Source organism: Zea mays, chromosome 4 (genome assembly GCF_902167145.1).
Source record: "Zea mays cultivar B73 chromosome 4, Zm-B73-REFERENCE-NAM-5.0, whole genome shotgun sequence".
NCBI classification, from domain to species: domain Eukaryota; kingdom Viridiplantae; phylum Streptophyta; class Magnoliopsida; order Poales; family Poaceae; genus Zea; species Zea mays.
In genome coordinates this window covers 30504760-30524758 of record NC_050099.1, presented here as the reverse complement: position 1 = coordinate 30524758, position 19999 = coordinate 30504760, and the positions used below count along the sequence as shown (strand labels likewise).

General features: G+C 43.6%; 2 protein-coding genes and 1 non-coding gene across 3 annotated transcripts; 1 reads left to right on the top strand and 2 right to left on the bottom strand.

Moving 5' to 3' along the window:
* Positions 1-9742: 9742 nt before the first annotated feature.
* Positions 9743-10832, bottom strand: LOC109945489 (putative germin-like protein 12-4). Its single transcript, XM_020551811.2, has 2 exons — positions 10622-10832; positions 9743-10451 (listed from the first exon to the last, which is right to left on the bottom strand). Exons 1-2 carry the CDS (start codon positions 10734-10736, stop codon positions 9880-9882), a joined length of 687 nt encoding a protein of 228 aa, XP_020407400.1. The 5' UTR covers positions 10737-10832; the 3' UTR covers positions 9743-9879.
* Positions 10833-13418: 2586 nt separating this feature from the next.
* Positions 13419-14530, bottom strand: LOC103653021 (putative germin-like protein 12-4). The gene is made up of 2 exons (XM_008679998.2): positions 14320-14530; positions 13419-14149 (listed from the first exon to the last, which is right to left on the bottom strand). Exons 1-2 carry the CDS (start codon positions 14432-14434, stop codon positions 13578-13580), a joined length of 687 nt encoding a protein of 228 aa, XP_008678220.1. The 5' UTR covers positions 14435-14530; the 3' UTR covers positions 13419-13577.
* A 5064-nt stretch (positions 14531-19594) lies between these two features.
* LOC111591421 (U2 spliceosomal RNA) lies at positions 19595-19790 on the top strand. Its single transcript, XR_004858053.1, has one exon. It is a non-coding gene; the product is annotated as a U2 spliceosomal RNA (small nuclear RNA).
* Positions 19791-19999: the final 209 nt, after the last annotated feature.

The following is a 19999-nucleotide window of genomic DNA, read 5'->3' as shown; positions in this document are numbered from 1 at the left end:
TAGTGGAAGACACTGGTCGTTCCGACTCTCCATATGACCTACTTAGCCGATTAAGTTAATCTTAGCTGATGTACCAATTGATAGCTCAGTTTTTTTGCTCAGTAATTTGGACGGCTCCGTGTAATATTCATCTTCCAAATTATGACTAGAAATATAGTTTATGGGACAAAGCCTAGGCCCGACATGCTGAGAGCACCTAGAGGGGGGGGGGTGAATAGGTGATCCTGTAAAAACTTAAACTTATAGCCACAAAACTTAGATTAAGCGTTAGCACAGTAATTGCCAAGTGGCTAGAGAGAACTCACAACACGATAACCACAAGAAAGCAATCACAGAGTTGACACGGTGGTTATCCCGTGGTTCGGCCAAGTACAAAACTTGCCTACTCCACGTTGTGGCGTCCCAACGGACGAGAGTTGCACTCAACTCCTCTCAAGTGATCCAATGATCAACTTGAATACCACGGTGTTTTTCTTTCCTTTGATCTTTTCCCGTTTGCGAGGAATCTCCACAACTTGGAGTCTCTCGCCCTTACTATTGAGTTCACAAAGAAATACGGAGTAAGGTGGGAATGAGCAACGCACACAAGACTCAAAAATCAGAGCAACAACACGCACACAAGTCGCAACAAGAGCTCGCAACGCAACACAAAGAGTTCACAACTCCACAAGAGCTCTATATGCTATCACAATGAAACGAATGCGTGAGATTGATGTCTTGGTGCTTAGAAGAGTTGTAGGAATGCTTGGTGTTCTCCTCCATGCGCCAAGGGGTCCCTTTTATAGCCCCAAGGCAGCTAGGAGCCGTTGGGAACAAATCTGGAAGGCCATCTTTGCCTTCTGTCTCGTGGCGCACCGGACAGTCCGGTGCACACCGGACACTGTCCGGTGCCCGATTTGTTTCCTCAAACAGCGCATCCGACCGTTGCTGTCTGAGTCAGATCTGCGCACTGTTGGCGCACCGGACATGTCCGGTGCACACCGGACAGTCCGGTGTATCTTTCCGACCGTTGGCTCGGCCACGTGTCGCGCGCCGATCGCGCGGCCGACCGTTGGCCCGGCCGACCGTTGGCTCACCGGACAGTCCGGTGCACACCGGACGGTCCGGTGAATTTTAGCCGAAGTCGCCGGAGAAAAACCCGAGAGCGGCTGGTTTGCTCTGTGCTGGTCTGGCGCACCGGACACTGTCCGGTGCACACCGGACAGTCCGGTGCCCCAGTCCGAAGCAGCCTTTGGCTGTACACTGCCACTCTCCACTTCTTTTCTTTTCTTCTTTCTCCTGTTTCTAACACTTAGACAAGATGTTAGTACACAAAACTAATGTACTAAGGCTTAGAAACATACCTTTACTTGTGATTTGCACTTTGTTCATTTATGGGCATATTTTCACATTTAAGCACTTGTGTTTGCACTCGATCACCAAAATACTTAGAAATGGCCCAAGGGCACATTTCCCTTTCAATCTCCCCCTTTTTGGTGATTTATGCCAACACAACATAAAGCAACTAGAACAAGTGCAAAATCACTTCAAATAAAAACTGACTTTGAGTTTTATTCAATTTTGGCATATATGGATCATCTTTTGCCACCACTTGGTTTGTTTTTGCAAATCAAACTCAAATCTCTATCTCTAAGTCAAACACACATGTTGAAGCATAAAGAGAGTCATTCCAAAAGAGATTGATCAAAGATTTCAAAAACTCCCCCTAATTCCCATAATCAATACTTCTCCCCACATGAAGCCAACTTTTGACGAAAGAGACAATGCAAGAGTTTTGAACAAACCAAATACTCTATTCTACTATTTTCAAAATCTCTCAAGTGGTAGCTGATCCATTTATCACTTTGGCCTTTATTTTCTCCCCCTTTGGCATCAAGCACCAAAACGGGATCAATCTTGGCCCTAGAACCCCATTTCCTCACCAAAATCTTCAAGTAAGAGCAAATGTCAATAAGATGTCATGAGATGAACTTGGAATAAGTTACCCTCTCATTGGAGTGCAGTGGAAGTCTTTCATGGTCCAAGTCCACCTTTTCCCTTTTAATCCTCCTTCGAGACTAAAACATCAAACTCAAGCACATGGTTAGTCTCAAAGGGTCAAGTTGTAACACATCTCCCCCTAAACATGTGCATCACTTTGCAACGGACTTGTGAGGTTCAGGGAGTGTTTTTACAACTTGAGCACCATAATAACGCAACAAAATGCAAAAAGGAACATGATCAAACGCATAAGTACATGTATGCTACAATTCAATCCAGGTTCCGCGAATCTATGACATTTAGCTCACTACGCAACCTGCAAAAGGTCTTCTCATCTAGAGGCTTAGTGAAGATATCGGCTAGCTGATTCTCGGTGCTAACATGAAACACTTCGATATCTCCCTTTTGCTGGTGGTCTCTCAAAAAGTGATGCCGGATGTCTATGTGCTTTGTGTGGCTGTGCTCAACAGGATTCTCCGCCATGCGGATAGCACTCTCATTGTCACATAGGAGTGGGACTTTGCTCAGATTGTAGCCAAAGTCCCGGAGGGTTTGCCTCATCCAAAGTAGTTGCGCGCAACACTGACCTGCGGCAACGTACTCGGCCTCAGCGGTGGATAGGGCAACGGAGGTTTGTTTCTTAGAGTTCCATGACACCAGGGACCTTCCTAAGAATTGGCACGTCCCCGATGTACTCTTCCTATCGACCTTACATCCGGCATAGTCGGAGTCTGAGTATCCAACTAAGTCAAAGGTAGACCCCTTTGGATACCAGAGCCCGAAGCAAGGCGTAGCAACCAAATATCTAAGAATTCGCTTCACCGCCACTAAGTGACATTCCTTAGGATCGGATTGAAATCTAGCACACATGCATACGCTAAGCATAATATCCGGTCTACTAGCACATAAGTAAAGCAAAGAACCTATCATTGACCGATATGCTTTTTGATCAACGGACTTACCTCCTTTGTTGAGGTCGGTGTGTCCGTCGGTCCCCATCGGAGTCTTTGCGGGCTTGGCGTCCTTCATCCCAAACCGCTTTAGCAGATCTTGCGTGTACTTGGTTTGGGAGATGAAGGTGCCGTCCTTGAGTTGCTTCACTTGGAACCCAAGGAAGTAGTTCAACTCGCCCATCATCGACATCTCGAATTTCTGCGTCATCACCCTGCTAAACTCTTCACAAGACTTTTGGTTAGTAGAACCAAATATTATGTCATCGACATAAATTTGGCACACAAACAAATCACCATCACATGTCTTTGTAAAAAGAGTTGGATCGGCTTTCCCAACCTTGAAAGCATTAGCAATTAAAAAGTCTCTAAGGCATTCATACCATGCTCTTGGGGCTTGCTTAAGTCCATAGAGCGCCTTAGAGAGCTTACACACATGGTCGGGGTATCGTTCATCCTCGAAGCCAGGGGGTTGCTCCACGTACACCTCCTCCTTGATTGGCCCGTTGAGGAAAGCGCTCTTCACATCCATTTGGTACAACCTGAAAGAATGGTGAGCGGCATATGCTAGCAAGATACGAATTGACTCTAGCCTAGCCACAGGAGCAAAAGTCTCCTCAAAGTCCAAACCTGCGACTTGGGCATAACCTTTTGCCACAAGTCGAGCCTTGTTCCTCGTCACCACCCCGTGCTCGTCCTGTTTGTTGCGGAACACCCACTTGGTTCCCACAACATTTTGTTTTGGACGAGGCACCAGTGTCCAAACTTCATTGCGCTTGAAGTTGTTGAGTTCCTCCTGCATGGCCAATACCCAGCCCGGATCTAGCATGGCCTCCTCTACCCTGAAAGGCTCAATAGAAGAGACAAAGGAGTAATGCTCACAAAAATTAACTAATCGAGATCGAGTAGTTACTCCCTTGCTAATATCACCCAGAATTTGGTCGACGGGATGATCCCTTTGAATCATCGCTCGAACTTGGGTTGGAGGTGCCGGTTGCGCTTCTTCCTCCATCACTTGATCACCTTGTGCTCCCCCTTGATCAATCGCCTCCACTTGAGGTACCTGTACGTCACCTTCGGTTGGGGGATGCACCATAGTTGAGGAAGAAGGTTGATCTCGTTCATCTTGTTCCTGTGGCCGCACTTCTCCAATCGCCATGGTTCGTATAGCGGCCGTCGGAACATCTTCTTCATCTACATCATCACAATCAACAACTTGCTCTCTTGGAGAGCCATTAGTCTCATCAAATACAACGTCGCTGGAGACTTCAACCAAACCCGATGATTTGTTGAAGACTCTATACGCCTTTGTATTTGAGTCATAACCTAACAAAAACCCTTCTACAGCTTTGGGAGCAAACTTAGAATTTCTACCCTTCTTCACTAGAATGTAGCACTTGCTCCCAAATACACGAAAGTAAGATACATTGGGTTTGTTACCGGTTAGTAGCTCATACGACGTCTTCTTAAGGAGGCGATGAAGGTAGACCCTGTTGATGGCGTGGCAAGCCGTGTTTACGGCTTCCGTCCAAAAGTACTCGGGGGTCTTGAACTCTCCTAGCATCGTCCTCGCCATGTCGATGAGCGTCCTGTTCTTCCTCTCTACCACACCATTTTGCTGTGGTGTGTAGGGAGCGGAGAACTCGTGCTTGATCCCTTCCTCTTCAAGGAACTCCTCCACTTGAAGGTTCTTGAACTCGGACCCGTTGTCGCTCCTTATCTTCTTCACTTTGAGCTCAAACTCATTTTGAGCTCTCCTGAGGAAGCGCTTGAGGGTCCCTTGGGTTTCAGACTTATCCTGCAAAAAGAACACCCAAGTGAAGCGGGAAAAGTCATCAACAATAACTAGACCATACTTACTCCCTCCTATGCTCAGATAGGCGACGGGTCCGAAGAGGTCCATATGCAGCAGCTCTAGGGGTCTTGAAGTGGTCATCACGTTCTTGCTGTGATGCGCTCCTCCCACTTGTTTACCTGCTTGACAAGCTGCACAAGGTCTATCTTTTTCGAAATGCACGTTAGTCAAACCTATCACGTGTTCTCCCTTTAGAAGCTTGTGAAGGTTCTTCATCCCCACATGTGCTAAGCGGCGATGCCACAGCCAGCCCATGCTAGTCTTAGCTATTAAGCATGCATCTAGACCGGCCTCTTCTTTTGCAAAATCAACTAAATAAAGTTTGCCGTCTAATACACCCTTAAAAGCTAGTGAACCATCACTTCTTCTAAAGACAGACACATCTACATTTGTAAATAGACAGTTATATCCCATATGACATAATTGACTAACAGATAGTAAATTATATCCAAGACTCTCTACTAAAAATACATTAGAGATAGAATGCTCATTAGAAATTGCAATTTTACCTAATCCTTTTACCTTGCCTTGATTCCCATCACCGAATATAATTGAATCTTGGGAATCCTTATTCTTGACGTAGGAAGTGAACATCTTCTTCTCCCCCGTCATATGGTTTGTGCATCCGCTGTCGATAATCCAGCTTGAACCCCCGGATGCATAAACCTGCAAGGCAAATTTAGGCTTGGGACTTAGGTACCCAACTCATGTTGGGTCCTACAAGGTTAGAGCAAATATCCTTAGGGACCAAAATGCAAGTTTTGTCTCCCTTGCATTTTGCCCCTAACTTCCTAGCAACAATTTTCTTATCCTTTCTACAAATAACAAAGGAAGCATTTAAAGCACAATAAATTGTAGAAGGTTCATTCACTACTTTCCTAGGAGCATGAATAACATTCTTTCTAGGCATAGCATTTTTCCTAGACATATTTCTACCATGCATAAAGGAAGAACTGTGAGCATCAAAATCATCATAAGCATTATAACCCCTATAAGCACTTCTATCATGATATAAAAAAGCATGGTTCTTTTTAGTGCTACTAGCCATAGGAGCCTTCCCTTTCTCCTTGGCGGAGATAGGAGCCTTATGGCTTGTCAAGTTCTTGACTTCTCTCTTGAAGCCAAGCCCATCCTTAATTGAGGGGTGTCTACCAACCGTGTAGGCATCCCTAGCAAATTTTAGTTTATCAAAATTACTCTTGCTAGTCTTAAGTTGAGCATTAAGACTAGCTAATTCATCATTCAATTTTGAAATAGAAACTAAGTGTTCGCTACAAGCATTAATATCAATATCCTTACACCTAGTGCAAATTTCAACATATTCAACACAAGAGTTGGATTTATTTGCTTCTACTAGTTTAGCATTTAAATCATCGTTTATGCTCTTTAAGTTAGAAATAGAATCATGGCATGTTGACACTTCACAAGCAAGCATTTCATTTCTCTTAATTTCTAATGCAAGAGATTTTTGAGCTTCTACAAACTTATCATGTTCTTCATATAACAAATCCTCTTGCTTTTCTAAAAGTATATTCTTTTCATTCAAGGCATCAATTAATTCATTAATTTTGTCTATCTTAGATCTATCTAAGCCCTTGAACAAACATGAATAATCTACTTCATCCTCATTACTAGATTCGTCCTCACTTGAAGAAGCATAGGTAGAGTTGCGAGTACATACCTTCTTCTCCCTTGCCATAAGGCATGTGTGACGCTCGTTGGGGAAGAGGGTTGATTTGTTGAAGGCGGTGGCGGCGAGTCCTTCATTGTCGGAGTCGGAAGAGGAGCAATCCGAGTCCCACTCCTTGCCTAGATGCGCCTCGCCCTTTGCCTTCTTGTAATGCTTCTTCTTTTCCCTCTTGTTTCCCTTTTCCTGGTCACTGTCATTATCGGGGCAGTTAGCAATAAAATGACCAATCTTACCGCACTTGAAGCATGAGCGCTTCCCCTTCGTCTTCGTCTTGCTTGGCTGCCCCTTGTGACCTTTCAGCACCGTCTTGAAGCGTTTGATGATGAGAGCCATCTCTTCATCATTAAGTCCGACCGCCTCAATTTGTGCCACCTTGCTAGGTAGCGCCTCCTTACTTCTTGTTGCTTTGAGAGCAAAAGGTTGTGGTTCGTTGATCGGTCCATTCAAGGCATCGTCCACGTACCTTGCCTCCTTGATCATCATTCGCCCGCTGACGAATTTTCCTAAGACTTCTTCGGGCGACATTTTGGTGTACCTGGGATTCTCACGAATATTATTCACCAAATGAGGATCAAGAACGGTAAAGGACCTTAGCATTAGTCGGACGACGTCGTGGTCCGTCCATCGCGTGCTTCCGTAGCTCCTTATTTTGTTGATAAGGGTCTTGAGCCGGTTGTATGTTTGAGTTGGCTCCTCGCCCCTTATCATTGCGAACCGTCCAAGCTCGCCCTCCACCAACTCCATTTTGGTGAGCAAGGTAGCGTCATTTCCCTCATGAGAGATCTTGAGGGTATCCCAGATTTGCTTGGCGTTATCCAAGCCACTCACTTTGTTATATTCATCCCTGCACAATGAAGCTAGAAGAACAGTAGTAGCTTGTGCATTCTTATGGATTTGCTCATTAATGAATATAGGACTATCCGAACTATTAAAGTGCATTCCACTATCTACAATCTCCCATATACTAGGATGGAGAGAAAATAGGTGACTACGCATTTTGTGGCTCCAAAATCCGTAGTCCTCCCCATCAAAGTGTGGGGGCTTGCCGAGTGGAATGGAAAGCAAATGTGAATTTGAACTTTGCGGAATACGAGAGTAGTCAAAGGAAAAGTTAGAATTAACCGGTTTCCTTTGCTCGTAGTCGTTGTGGTCGTCGTCCTTTTGGGAAGAGGAAGATTCGTCGCTGTCGTCGTAGTAGACGATCTCCTTGATGCGCCTTGTCTTCTTCTTCTTCCCTTCCCTCCGTCTATGGCCCGAGCCGGAGTCGGTAGGCTTGTCTTCTTTGGGCTCGTTGACGAAGGATTCCTTCTCCTTGTCGTTGATCACGATTCCCTTCCCCTTAGGATCCATCTCTTCGGGCGGTTAGTCCCTTTCTTGAAGAGAACGGCTCTGATACCAATTGAGAGCACCTAGAGGGGGGGGTGAATAGGTGATCCTGTAAAAACTTAAACTTATAGCCACAAAACTTAGATTAAGCGTTAGCACAGTAATTGCCAAGTGGCTAGAGAGAACTCACAACACGATAACCACAAGAAAGCAATCACAGAGTTGACACGGTGGTTATCCCGTGGTTCGGCCAAGTACAAAACTTGCCTACTCCACGTTGTGGCGTCCCAACGGACGAGAGTTGCACTCAACTCCTCTCAAGTGATCCAATGATCAACTTGAATACCACGGTGTTTTTCTTTCCTTTGATCTTTTCCCGTTTGCGAGGAATCTCCACAACTTGGAGTCTCTCGCCCTTACTATTGAGTTCACAAAGAAATACGGAGTAAGGTGGGAATGAGCAACGCACACAAGACTCAAAAATCAGAGCAACAACACGCACACAAGTCGCAACAAGAGCTCGCAACGCAACACAAAGAGTTCACAACTCCACAAGAGCTCTATATGCTATCACAATGAAACGAATGCGTGAGATTGATGTCTTGGTGCTTAGAAGAGTTGTAGGAATGCTTGGTGTTCTCCTCCATGCGCCAAGGGGTCCCTTTTATAGCCCCAAGGCAGCTAGGAGCCGTTGGGAACAAATCTGGAAGGCCATCTTTGCCTTCTGTCTCGTGGCGCACCGGACAGTCCGGTGCACACCGGACACTGTCCGGTGCCCGATTTGTTTCCTCAAACAGCGCATCCGACCGTTGCTGTCTGAGTCAGATCTGCGCACTGTCGGCGCACCGGACATGTCCGGTGCACACCGGACAGTCCGGTGTATCTTTCCGACCGTTGGCTCGGCCACGTGTTGTGCGCCGATCGCGCGGCCGACCGTTGGCCCGGCCGACCGTTGGCTCACCGGACAGTCCGGTGCACACCGGATGGTCCGGTGAATTTTAGCCGAAGTCGCCGGAGAAAAATCCGAGAGCGGCTGGTTTGCTCTGTGCTGGTCTGGCGCACCGGACACTGTCCGGTGCACACCGGACAGTCCGGTGCCCCAGTCCGAAGCAGCCTTTGGCTGTACACTGCCACTCTCCACTTCTTTTCTTTTCTTCTTTCTCCTGTTTCTAACACTTAGACAAGATGTTAGTACACAAAACTAATGTACTAAGGCTTAGAAACATACCTTTACTTGTGATTTGCACTTTGTTCATTTATGGGCATATTTTCACATTTAAGCACTTGTGTTTGCACTCGATCACCAAAATACTTAGAAATGGCCCAAGGGCACATTTCCCTTTCACATGCCCAGGCAAATGTGCCTGGGCTTTGGTGGTTCAATAGCCTAGGTATCAACTTCCACGGCCCAACGAAACATACCCGATCTGGCGATCGTCCCAAACCCTAGGCATCCGCTTGTGCTACTTCACATCCACCTGTCGCACACATCGACACACCCCATGTCGCATTCGGTGTGCCCGTTGTGCGCCTACACTGGCCACCACTCTGTCGTAGGTGCCCCGGTGTCGCTGAAATTCTTTGATCTTCTCTGTTTTGGTCTCTTAGTTGGTGCTTCTACACATTTGTGATAGTTGCTCTTGTGATAATTGGTATTCAGTTCAAGGTCCAACAATGGATTGAATGATAATGGATGGAATTTCAGGGGTGGTTTAATTATGTTAATCGCTCTTATAAAAAATACATTTCTAGGAATGGTTCCAAAGCTATGGTGCAACAATACAGTTGTAGATATGACCCACTATATGAAATATAGACTTTTTGTAGAGGTGGCTTATTATATGAACCATCCCTAATAAAATGGGAAATGATAGATTGTCAGAAACATTACATTCACTTTTTGATTAAGGACACACCGGTGGAACCGCAATAGGCACAAACTTACGATTATAGTACAATAGTACTAAACATTTATTTTATTATCAGTCGCAACCTAGAAAAAGGTTAACACATAGAGTAGTATGTAAAATACAAGTACATTTCTTTATTCTCATATATTGAACTCAGACTCGATTTTTTCAGTAGTGGTTGTTCTCCCAGAACTGAGCTTGAAGCCAATCAATTGTCCCCTTTTGCACCTGAAAGGCCTTAGCTAGGACATCATCCGAGATAGGTGGATTTGATCCAAAGACTGCATTGGCAATAGTAATAGCTCCAGGGTTCTGGCTACTTAGAGCAGCGAGCGCGACTGCTGGCTTGTCATGTACTGGGTTGAACTGGAAGTGGATTAGTCCTTGGGGGAATACAAACACATCGCCCTTGTTGAGAACCTTGGCAAATAGCTTGTTACTTCTGTCAGCTTGGTTGGAGGTGACAAATCCGACGTAAAGTGTCCCCTCAAGCACGGTGAGAATCTCAGTGGCACGTGGGTGTGTGTGTGGAGGATTCTGACCTAGTGGTGCGTAGTCAATGCGAGCCAACGAGATCCCCAACGTGTTGAGTCCAGGCAGCTGCATGACATTGATCAAAGTAACGTTGGATCCCACCTTGCTTTTGGTGGTGTCCCTTGGCTGATCAAGTTTTGCAGCCTTGAAGAAGTCGTCAGCGTTCACAGCCATAGGGTCTTTGCAAACAAATCCATTCACCTTCACTGGATGCATGCATAGACGAAAGCAAACAGTTAGATGGAGAACATGTTAATAGGATATGCATACCCCAAAATGCTTATTGTACGTAGATGTGTGTTTGAACAAATGATCCTTATTTAATCAGGTATATATTATAAGAACACTGCTTGAGTCAAGAGGAGAGCACTCATACCTGGAGAGTCTTTGTCGGCAACACAGAAGTCTTGGAGCGGGCTAGGATCAGAGGCAATGGCATGAGAAGTGACCAATGCTAGAAAAGCAACGAGAAGGACGGTCGAGGCAGCCATTTTGGTTCTGCACTCCACTTTTGTGTTTGTAATATTTGAATTTAGCTACGGAGCTTCTTAGCTTGTGTCTACAAATGCTGTTGATGCTTTGGGCATGGAGATGGTGAGGTTATATAGCCTGCCACAGCGCATGTGGCGACGTGTACGTATCAGTGGCTGAATAAATCTTTGGTTGAACATATCAGCCGACCTGAAGAAATAGTCTCTAGCAGCTATCACCTGCTGATGACACAATACAGTTATCTTATTTCAGCGTTTAAACCTTCCATGCATACGTGTTGAAGATTTCTAGTAATCACATAGTACGTACGTGATCCAAATTTTAAAATGTCTAGTAATCAGCCGACTTGAAATAGTCTCCAGCAGCTACTAGAACCTGCCGATGAAACAATACAGTTATCTTATTTGAACGTTTAATCCTACCACCCTTTTCGTGTACTCTGTCCTTTCAATTTTTTTCGAAGACCGTGTTGCTGTTGCTGGACTGTGATAGTTGCGTAACAAGAAAAATGGTTTATTGAACGATTTAGGTTCTATTTGGTTAGTGGCTAACTGTGGCACATTTTGCTTAAGATTAGTGGTCCAAAGAAATCCCTTCGTGGGTCGGACTAGAGCTATTGGCGGAATGAGCCGACCAGAGAAGGAAACGGACTCAAGCCCAACCAATCCGTCGAATTGTGCGCTATCCAAAGAAATCATCCGACTTTCCCGCGCATTGCGTCCTCAAATATCGGGGCGGATTAGGGATGAGTCGGCGGTATTTTCGAGAGATCAGTTCAGCCGGTTCACTATTATTTAGAAGACATGTGATCATGATGTATATGGAGTGCCCTACGGTCGTGTATATAAGGCCCAGGGGATACCCCATCATTTTCATTGGCCATCGACCTATCTCATTAGCTTTTCTCCATTCAGGAGACATCACTTGTAACCCACCACATATAGATCCATCCCTACGGTCATGTTCTTTGCCGAGTGTTACACTCGGCAAAGGCTTTACCGAGTGTAAAATAGTCTTTGCCGAGTGTCTTAGACACTCGGCAAAGAATGCGATTCCGGTAGTGTGACCTATAGAGAGACCAAACCTTGCATTTAATATTTTTATACATGCCATACCAGTCTTATAAATTCAACGTGCTTCTTAATTGGTCTCTTTGCTTCTGGCACAACCTAAGCTTTTGCTACCATACGTACATATACACAGAAAGAGTCAACTCACAAAAAATATAGATATAGTCAGCAATGCTTGTTCGTCTTGTGGAGTATAATATCGTCTCTGTCAGTTCCACACCAAACCAACATGTGGAGTAACACGTTTTACTAGCTAGATCAAGCAAGCACTTGACTGGTTCTTAGTACGTAGCTTTACACTAATTCCGGGCACCAACTCCTTGACCTCCGGCATGATGGTAATGGCAGTAGGTGGTGCCAATGGCGTTGTTCCCCTAATAATAGCCGGACCCCCCTACCCATCAACCCTTATGTCACTGTGGTACTAAAACCGTCCAATTTGATCTAATATCTATTCTGGTTCTATATACATTAGTCATGTTTTATCCATTTCAACAATCATATCCTTAACATATTTTCGACACAAGGAGATTTTAGAGAAAAAAAAAGGAATCTGAGCAATAAAAGGATTTGTTTTCTTTTGTCATGAGTGGCAACTAATAGTGACTTGTTACTTTACCCACATCACTATTCTTATACAGTAGTGACATGCTTTAATTTGGTGTCACTAATTAATGTGTCTCCTTAACTTTGTGTTGTTTTGGCTTAATTAGTGTCTTAAACGAATATATATGTTTGGACTTTTAGATTTCTCATGAGATTGAGTTTTGTGTTGCATATGTAAAGTGAATATAACTAGTCTTTACATTGTCGAATTGTGGATGTGACCACTTGACTTCTGTTACTATATGCATGTAGTGGAAGACACTGGTCGTTCCGACTCTCCATATGACCTACTTAGCCGATTAAGTTAATCTTAGCTGATGTACCAATTGATAGCTCAGTTTTTTTGCTCAGTAATTTGGACGGCTCCGTGTAATATTCATCTTCCAAATTATGACTAGAAATATAGTTTATGGGACAAAGCCTAGGCCCGACATGCCCAGGCAAATGTGCCTGGGCTTTGGTGGTTCAATAGCCTAGGTATCAACTTCCACGGCCCAACGAAACATACCCGATCTGGCGATCGTCCCAAACCCTAGGCATCCGCTTGTGCTACTTCACATCCACCTGTCGCACACATCGACACACCCCATGTCGCATTCGGTGTGCCCGTTGTGCGCCTACACTGGCCACCACTCTGTCGTAGGTGCCCCGGTGTCGCTGAAATTCTTTGATCTTCTCTGTTTTGGTCTCTTAGTTGGTGCTTCTACACATTTGTGATAGTTGCTCTTGTGATAATTGGTATTCAGTTCAAGGTCCAACAATGGATTGAATGATAATGGATGGAATTTCAGGGGTGGTCTAATTATGTTAATCGCTCTTATAAAAAATACATTTCTAGGAATGGTTCCAAAGCTATGGTGCAACAATAAAGTTGTAGATATGACCCACTATATGAAATATAGACTTTTTGTAGAGGTGGCTTATTATATGAACCATCCCTAATAAAATGGGAAATGATAGATTGTCAGAAACATTACATTCACTTTTTGATTAAGGACACACCGGTGGAACCGCAATAGGCACAAACTTACGATTATAGTACATAAATACTAAACATTTATTTTATTATCAGTCGCAACCTAGAAAAAGGTTAACACATAGAGTAGTATGTAAAATACAAGTACATTTCTTTATTCTCATATATTGAACTCAGACTCGATTTTTTCAGTAGTGGTTGTTCTCCCAGAACTGAGCTTGAAGCCAATCAATTGTCCCCTTTTGCACCTGAAAGGCCTTAGCTAGGACATCATCCGAGATAGGTGGCTTTGATCCAAAGACTGCATTGGCAATAGTAATAGCTCCAGGGTTCTGGCTACTTAGAGCAGCGAGCGCGACTGTTGGCTTGTCATGTACTGGGTTGAACTGGAAGTGGATTAGTCCTTGGGGGAATACAAACACATCGCCCTTGTTGAGAACCTTGGCAAATAGCTTGTTACTTCTGTCAGCTTGGTTGGAGGTGACAAATCCGACGTAAAGTGTCCCCTCAAGCACGGTGAGAATCTCAGTGGCACGTGGGTGTGTGTGTGGAGGATTCTGACCTAGTGGTGCGTAGTCAATGCGAGCCAACGAGATCCCCAACGTGTTGAGTCCAGGCAGCTGCATGACATTGATCAAAGTAACGTTGGATCCCACCTTGCTTTTGGTGGTGTCCCTTGGCTGATCAAGTTTTGCAGCCTTGAAGAAGTCGTCAGCGTTCACAGCCATAGGGTCCTTGCAAACAAATCCATTCACCTTCACTGGATGCATGCATAGACGAAAGCAAACAGTTAGATGGAGAACATGTTAATAGGATATGCATACCCCAAAATGCTTATTGTACGTAGATGTGTGTTTGAACAAATGATCCTTATTTAATCAGGTATATATTATAAGAACACTGCTTGAGTCAAGAGGAAAGCACTCATACCTGGAGAGTCTTTGTCGGCAACACAGAAGTCTTGGAGCGGGCTAGGATTAGAGGCAATGGCATGAGAAGTGACCAATGCTAGAAAAGCAACGAGAAGGACGGTCGAGGCAGCCATTTTGGTTCTGCACTCCACTTTTGTGTTTGTAATATTTGAATTTAGCTACGGAGCTTCTTAGCTTGTGTCTACAAATGCTGTTGATGCTTTGGGCATGGAGATGGTGAAGTTATATAGCCTGCCACAGCGCATGTGGCGACGTGTACGTATCAGTGGCTGAATAAGTCTTTGGTTGAACATATCAGCCGACCTGAAGAAATAGTCTCTAGCAGCTATCACCTGCTGATGACACAATATAGTTATCTTATTTCAGCGTTTAAACCTACCATGCATACGTGTTGAAGATTTCTAGTAATCACATAGTACGTACGTGATCCAAATTTTAAAATGTCTAGTAATCAGCCGACTTGAAGTAGTCTCCAGCAGCTACTAGAACCTGCCGATGAAACAATACAGTTATCTTATTTGAACGTTTAATCCTACCACCCTTTTCGTGTACTCTGTCCTTTCAATTTTTTTCGAAGACCGTGTTGCTGTTGCTGGACTGTGATAGTTGCGTAACAAGAAAAATGGTTTATTGAACGATTTAGGTTCTATTTGGTTAGTGGCTAACTATGGCACATTTTGCTTAAGATTAGTGGTCCAAAGAAATCCTTTCGTGGGTCGGACTAGAGCTATTGGCGGAATGAGCCGACCAGAGAAGGAAACGGACTCAAGCCCAACCAATCCGTCGAATTGTGCGCTATCCAAAGAAATCATCCGACTTTCCCGCGCATTGTGTCCTCAAATATCGGGGCGGATTAGGGATGAGTCGGCGGTATTTTCGAGAGATCAGTTCAGCCGGTTCACTATTATTTAGAAGACATGTGATCATGATGTATATGGAGTGCCCTACGGTCGTGTATATAAGGCCCAGGGGATACCCCATCATTTTCATTGGCCATCGACCTATCTCATTAGCTTTTCTCCATTTAGGAGACATCGCTTGTAACCCACCACATATAGATCCATCCCATGAAGTAGGGTATTACGCCTTTTCAAGCGGCCTGAACCTACAGAAAATCGTCTGTCTTTCTCTTTCGTGCGTCCAACACGAACCATTGAGTTACAATCAACAGCACCGTCCTACCCAAAAACACCGCAAAGGTAACCCTGGGTGTGCAGTCGGGCTCTAAACACCGACATCACCCCTCCCCCCACCCACCCTGAAAAAAAAGTCAACAACGAGAAATTAAAGTACACCACCGTCCTATATACTACCCCGTTCTTGAATATTTGTTGCTTGCTAGTTTATTTTTAAACTAAACCGCGGCAATTAAAAAAGTCCGCAGAGAGTAATAATATCTTTAATTACTTTTTGCACCTCATATAACGTCGTAACTATATCCAACAATCTCCGTATCGTCATCCATGACCAATTAACGAGTCATATTAGATTATTTTTCCGAGTGTTTACTTGTTGACCATGTTTTTTTGCTTTTGTGAATTGGGGAATAAATACATATTTCAGTTCCACACCAAACCAACCGTAACAATTAACGATGGCAACGAAAAATTTTATGTTAGAGAATAGCTCTCCATTCCGCCGTGACAATTTTTTTCTCAATAGGGATCTCCACGAACGCTTATAGAGGACATTTTTTTACCCATTCTCATTCTCCACAGGATAAATCCCCGACAGAGGTACTCGTCCCTGCTTAAATTATAATTAGAACATACGCCCTTTGTTATTAATGCATAACACTTTTACTTAGACACATTATCTGATTTAAGAAATCATTATTCATACATCAAAATGAATACATTTATATGATGAGTGATCTCTTTATATGGTAATTATTTATTTTTATCATTAATTGTTACATCAAATCATCGTCATGTGCAAGTTTAACGTCTTCATGGGAAACAGGGATGGGAAATAATTCCCTGGCCATCCCTGTCCCTGTTTACTCGTCGGGGAGAATTATTCCCTATTTACATCCCTGTGGGGGAAAAACTTCCCATCCTCTAATGAAGGAATTTCCCTCGGAAAATCAGGGATCGACGCTCCATTGTCATTTCTAGTAACAACACACCTCCGTGTTTGTAAATTAAAGACCATTTTTCTAGTAGTGATGATATGACATATATAAAATTATTAAGCTGCTTATGTATAATTTTTATTATCTTTTCACCATCTTTCTTTACACCCTAAGCAAACCTAGATTGTCCATAAATAATAGCACATAGTCGGTCGTCATAAGACCGTCCAAATAGAAATGATTCTAAAACAACATATCTCACATATGAGGCACATTTGAAGTATGCCGATTGAAACGATTGACATACATTTTATGAACCTATCGATATTTTATGTGCTTTTAAAAAATAAATTATTTGATAATACCGTATTATATTTGAACACAAAAAATTGCTAGTAGCTAAATGAAAAATCTAATTATAAAAAACTAACCAACAAATATTATATTGTAACTAGGTTGACCAAACTAATATACTATATGCACACTAGTTATTAAATTAACCATGCAATGATCAATACTTATGAGCTTAATAAATTCAAATTTCGTGGGTGGCCGACAAAAATTAAACTCACTTTTCTAGACACAGACAAGAACGATGGTAGACACTGCTTTGGATAAAGAAGTCGGTGTTGGCGCAAACAGGTGCGAGGTGTCATAGAGCAATGACGCGAGCAGGGGGAGCTAGATGTGTGAGAGAGTAGAGTCGTGAGAAAGGAAGAACGAAATGCCGCCACGAAGTAGCTGGAAATCACTTAGTTTTCATCGGACTCTATTGGACAGCCGGTGAAAATTATTAATTTCTATCGACCTCCGTCTCATATCCGAATTTTCTTCGTCCATAATTAGCTATAGTAACAACTGAACGTGGCCATCTAAACAATATCAAAGGCTCTTGTTCAAGAAAAACAATATGGGCCTAGCAGCTATCTAAATTTTTAATATGACAATCGAAAGAAGCTAGCAAGTGCTTGATCTATTAAAATGTGTACGACAAATGTTGGTTTGGTGTGGAGCTGACAGAGAAGACGAACAAGCATTGCTGACTATTTCTATATTTTTAGTGAGTTGACTCTTTCTATGTACATATGCTAGCAAAAGCTTCATTAGGTTGTCAAATGAAACAATTTTCTTGTTTACGCAACTATCACAATCCAATGACATCAACCACCCCTCTAGCAGCCTGAACCTGCTGATGACGACACAATATTGAAGATTTATCTTATTTCAGCGGTTTAAACCTACGATGCCTTTTGTGTGTGTGTTTGAGTGGCTATGTTCCAGCGAACTGCGTATTGAAGATTTCTAGTAATCACTTAGTGATCCTAATTTTAAATTGTTCAATAAACTGCAAACTAATAGAGGATTCGTCGATATATACATCTTTCAGTTTCACGTCAAACCAACTGTAACAACCACTACCGGAACAGTGTTTTTTGCGGCACGCATCAAAGTCTCGATGACACTTGACAAACGCTTTATCGATTATAATACTCGGCAAACAGGGCGCATTGAACAGTTTATCGGCAACGACCTATTTACCAAGTACTTTATGTCGGACAATGGGCAGAAAAAAATCGTCGTGACGGCGGGTGATCGATGTGGCTGTGCTCAACACAACGTGTATATGACCGTACAAAATATTGTTTCGTACCATAGATCGACTCTACTGTTTACATAGTGAAGATTGAAATAGAATGAGATAGCAGGTGACATAGGGAAGCTGCTAGCTAGCGATAGCCGGAACGGGGGAGAGTAAAATATATATATCTAGCAAAAAAAGATCGACAAAGGAAAAACTGCTCTGTATTTTATATGATGCTAAGCTATCCTGTCTTTCACGTATTAGTGTAAAGCTACGTATTAAGAAGCAATCAAGTGCTTGATGTAGTAAAACTTGTACGACACAAGTTCGTTTGGTGTGGAGCTGACAGATATATATTCCACAAGGCGAACAAACATTGCTAGATCAAGTGCTTGATCTATGTGCAATGAACCATCACAAACACAGTTATAGCCGTATTATTCGTCATTAAAAAACAAATCAAGGAGCACGTTGAAAGAGACCAACTGAGGAGACCAACTAAGAAGCAAAGAGACCAACTATATTCTTGTGCTCACTAATCACCAACGAATATAGAAAGAGTCATCTCCCCCCCTCCCCCAAAAAAAGAAGACGAAGATAAGTCAACAAAGCCAAAGTGCACCACCGTACCATCGTATAATCTTTACTACTTATTAAGGCTGCAAGGGGTTGGCTGCCTCCCAATCGTTCTACCGTTACGCAAACTCAGTTGCCTGCTATACCGTTATGCAATCTAAGCCATCCGATTCACCCACCACCCGAACGACCCCGCGCTTCGAACCCACCGTCCCGGCCCTGAAAATAATGGGACCCGATCCCCGCTCCGATCACCCAGCAACCCTAGCCCCATCCCATCACCTCCGTCGACGGCGCCCCAGCCCCGATTTCGTCGTCACCAACGGCACACCGGACCAGGTGTTAGTGCGGTCCGCCCCAAACGCTGCCCCCGCCCCGAGGCTCAACGGAACAGATGGTCGGATGCCGCGGCCGCGACCCGCCACCACGCTCCAAACAAAGTCCATGCATGTCACGCATGGTCGCCAAAGACCCTCCATGCATGTCGCGCTAGCACCACCCTGTCCACCGCGCTCACCAACCTATAATAATGTTCGTAGGTCAGCCCCTTCAGCACCAAGCTCATGTTGCACACCCTCGCTAGGCTCTAACTTACCTTCCCCATCGCTGCCTTTTAGCTTAAATAGGTGGTCGAGAGGGGCCACAAGGAGGTGTAGGAGGCCGCCTTGTCACTTATACAATGAGTGACATCACTTCATATGTTTTTAATGTAAAACATTGTTACTTCTACACATTGTCAGATGTAAGAAATCATAATGTGTACATCAAAATAAACACATTTATACAATGAGTGATCTTTTGATAAGATAATTATTTATTTTATCGTTAACTAGTACATGAAAACGTCGTCACGTGTAAGTTTAACGGGTAACGGGGATGTGAAATGCTTCGCCATCACCGTCCTTGTTTATCTGTCGAGGAAGAAATTTTCCCCGTTGACATCACCGTGGGGGAAGAAACTTCCCCATCCTCATCCCTAGTTGTATGAGAACGACCGACCGGGCGAGCTATAAAATTTATAGCTAGACTCCTTTTTAACTCTTACCTTTCTCGACCTTTTGGCTAAGATAAATTATAATATTTGTTTTTACCAGTTTAATATCTAATATGTGAACCATATGACCACTTTGATATTAAATTTACTTTTATAGTTATTGTTGGGGGCCTTCCTCATCCGAAGGTCCTAAAAAACGTGACTAACATATTTTTTAGTGTAATATAGACTGCTGCAGGAAGCTTCGGATTTGAGATGAAGGTATGTGTGATATAGAGATACAACTTGAAGGCAGGATGAACGGACGCCAAAGCTGTGGCTAAAGGAGCTTCGGCTTAGTATAATGTCGAACTTGGAGGATGAAACCGACCTAAAGGGGAAAAGACTACTTAGTCCTTGATAGTTCGCCTTATGATTAACAGTAAATGTTAGGGACATGAATGTAATTTTGT